At 68.0% G+C, this 2,043-nt stretch overlaps 1 protein-coding gene across 1 annotated transcript in view; it reads left to right on the top strand.

Moving 5' to 3' along the window:
• The window catches only part of LOC139226892 (cytospin-B-like), an 11,860-nt gene extending 10,019 nt beyond the window's left edge, over positions 1 to 1,841 (top strand). Inside the window, exon 4 of the mRNA XM_070857986.1 lies at positions 1,799 to 1,841. Within this exon, the coding sequence (XP_070714087.1) occupies positions 1,799 to 1,841 (43 nt within the window). The remainder of the gene's footprint in view (positions 1 to 1,798) is intronic.
• The last annotated feature ends 202 nt before the right edge of the window (positions 1,842 to 2,043 follow it).

The following is a 2,043-nucleotide window of genomic DNA, read 5'->3' as shown; positions in this document are numbered from 1 at the left end:
CCCGCGCCCCCCCCTTCCCCTCTCCCTTCCCGCGACCCCCCTCCCCTCTCCCTCCCGCGACCCCCCTCCCCCTCCCCTCCCCACCCCCCCCCTCCTCCCTCCCCGACCCCCCTCCCCTCTCCTCCCGCGACCCCCCTCCCCTCTCCCTCCCGCGACCCCCTCCCCTCTCCCTCCCGCGACCCCCCTCCCTCTCCCTCCGACCCCCTCCCCTCTCCCTCCCGCGACCCCCCTCCCCTCTCCCTCCCCGCGACCCCCTCCCTCTCCCTCCCGCGACCCCCCTCCCCTCTCCCTCCCGCGACCCCCCTCCCCCTCCCTCCCGCGACCCCCTCCCCTCTCCCTCCCGCGACCCCCCTCCCCTCTCCCTCCCGCGACCCCCCTCCCCTCTCCCTCCCGCGACCCCCCTCCCCTCTCCCTCCCGCGACCCCCTCCTCTCCCTCCGCGACCCCCTCCTCTCCCTCCCGCGCCCCCCTCCTCCCCTCCCGCGACCCCCTCCCCTCCCCTCCCGCGACCCCCCTCCCCTCCCCTCCCGCGACCCCCTCCCCCTCCCCCTCCCGCGACCCTCCCCTCCTCCGCCCCCTCCCCCTCCGCGACCCCTCCCCTCCCCTCCCCCCTCCCGCACCCCCTCCCCCCCCTCCCTCGACCCCCCTCCCCTCCCCCTCCCTCGACCCCCTCCCCTCCCCTCCCTCGACCCCCTCACCCTCTCCCTCCCTCGACCCCTCACCCTCTCCCTCCTCGACCCCCCACCCTCTCCCTCCCTCGACCCCCCCTCCCCTCTCCCTCCCTCGACCCCCCCTCCCCTCTCTCTCCCTCGGCCCCCCTCCCCTCCCCTCTCCCTGCCTCGACCCCCCCCCTCTCCCTCGCCCATCCATCTCCCACGCCTCCATCGCCCTCCCCTCTACCTCCTTCGGCCCCGCACCCCTCTACAACCCCTCCCTTCTCCCTCCCTCCACACCCTCCCCTCGCCCCTCTCCCCTCCCTCGCCCCTCTCCCCTCCCTCGCCCCTCTCCCCTCCCTCGCCCCTCTCCCCTCCCTCGCCCCTCTCCCCTCCCTCGCCCCTCTCCCTTCTCCCGCCCCCGCCATCCCTCTCACTCGCCCCCTCCTCTACCGAACTTTCCTCTTTTCCCTTTGATCGATGCTGATATTTGCTTCTCCTGAGGCCGCTTTGAGCACCTGTTGATTTCACTACTTCTGACCCAGAAACTTGAGCCAGAATATTGTGCCCCGGGTAAGTGGCAAAGATCCTTTATTTATCTGAATCTGAACAGGAGTGTGCAATTAGTGAGCAGCACCTCGGTTGTACGCTCCCACCCCACCCATGACGTCGCCCCGAGAATGGGCTGCTGGCTGGAACAGCTGTTTTCTGGCGGTATTTGGGTGGACTGTTGACACAGAATCACCTTCCTGCCCCGTGGAGTTTTGCCCCGAGGGTTCCCACTGACTGGTTGTGGGTGGCCCAGGTATTGCAATGTGGGGGCCACAGCCTGTGATGCCCCCCATGACCACACAGATCCTGAGGACCAGGCCTGGCAGTACCAGGGGGTTTAGGGGAGTGTCGGAGGAGACAAGTGACCCAGAACCCTCTAGCACTGAAAACAACAGACTGTTCCTCGTGATGTAATTCCCTGCAGCCTCTCCTCCTGCCCCTGGGTCCCCCCCAGCCGCCCTCTCTCTCTCCCTCTCTCCCTCTCTCCGCTTCGCCACCTGTCGCTCGGACAGTGCACCTGCTGCTCTCTCGATATAATTCTGGCCGTTGCCCGATCGCTCGTTCTCTGAGACCGTTTCACTGGTTCCTCCGCAGGTCGGACCTCTCCCGGTGTGAAGCGAAGACTCTGAGCCAGTGACCAGGACCCGGGAGCCGGAGCTCGGGACAAAGTGCAGAGACTTCGAGTCCTGCTCCCTGGGCACTGGACACACGTTTGCTGAAAGTGCTGGAGTGGGGGGGTCCGGGCCTAGCGCCCTGTCTGTGTGAACAAGGACTTTACACAGCCTGTTGTTGTGTTCGGGAACGTGCTGCCTGAAAGATTTAATTGTAACTTTCAAAAG

Source organism: Pristiophorus japonicus, chromosome 16 (assembly GCF_044704955.1).
Source record: "Pristiophorus japonicus isolate sPriJap1 chromosome 16, sPriJap1.hap1, whole genome shotgun sequence".
Lineage (NCBI taxonomy): Eukaryota > Metazoa > Chordata > Chondrichthyes > Pristiophoridae > Pristiophorus > Pristiophorus japonicus.
The sequence above is the reverse complement of the archived record's forward strand: the minus strand, read 5'-3'. Positions and strand labels throughout refer to the sequence as shown.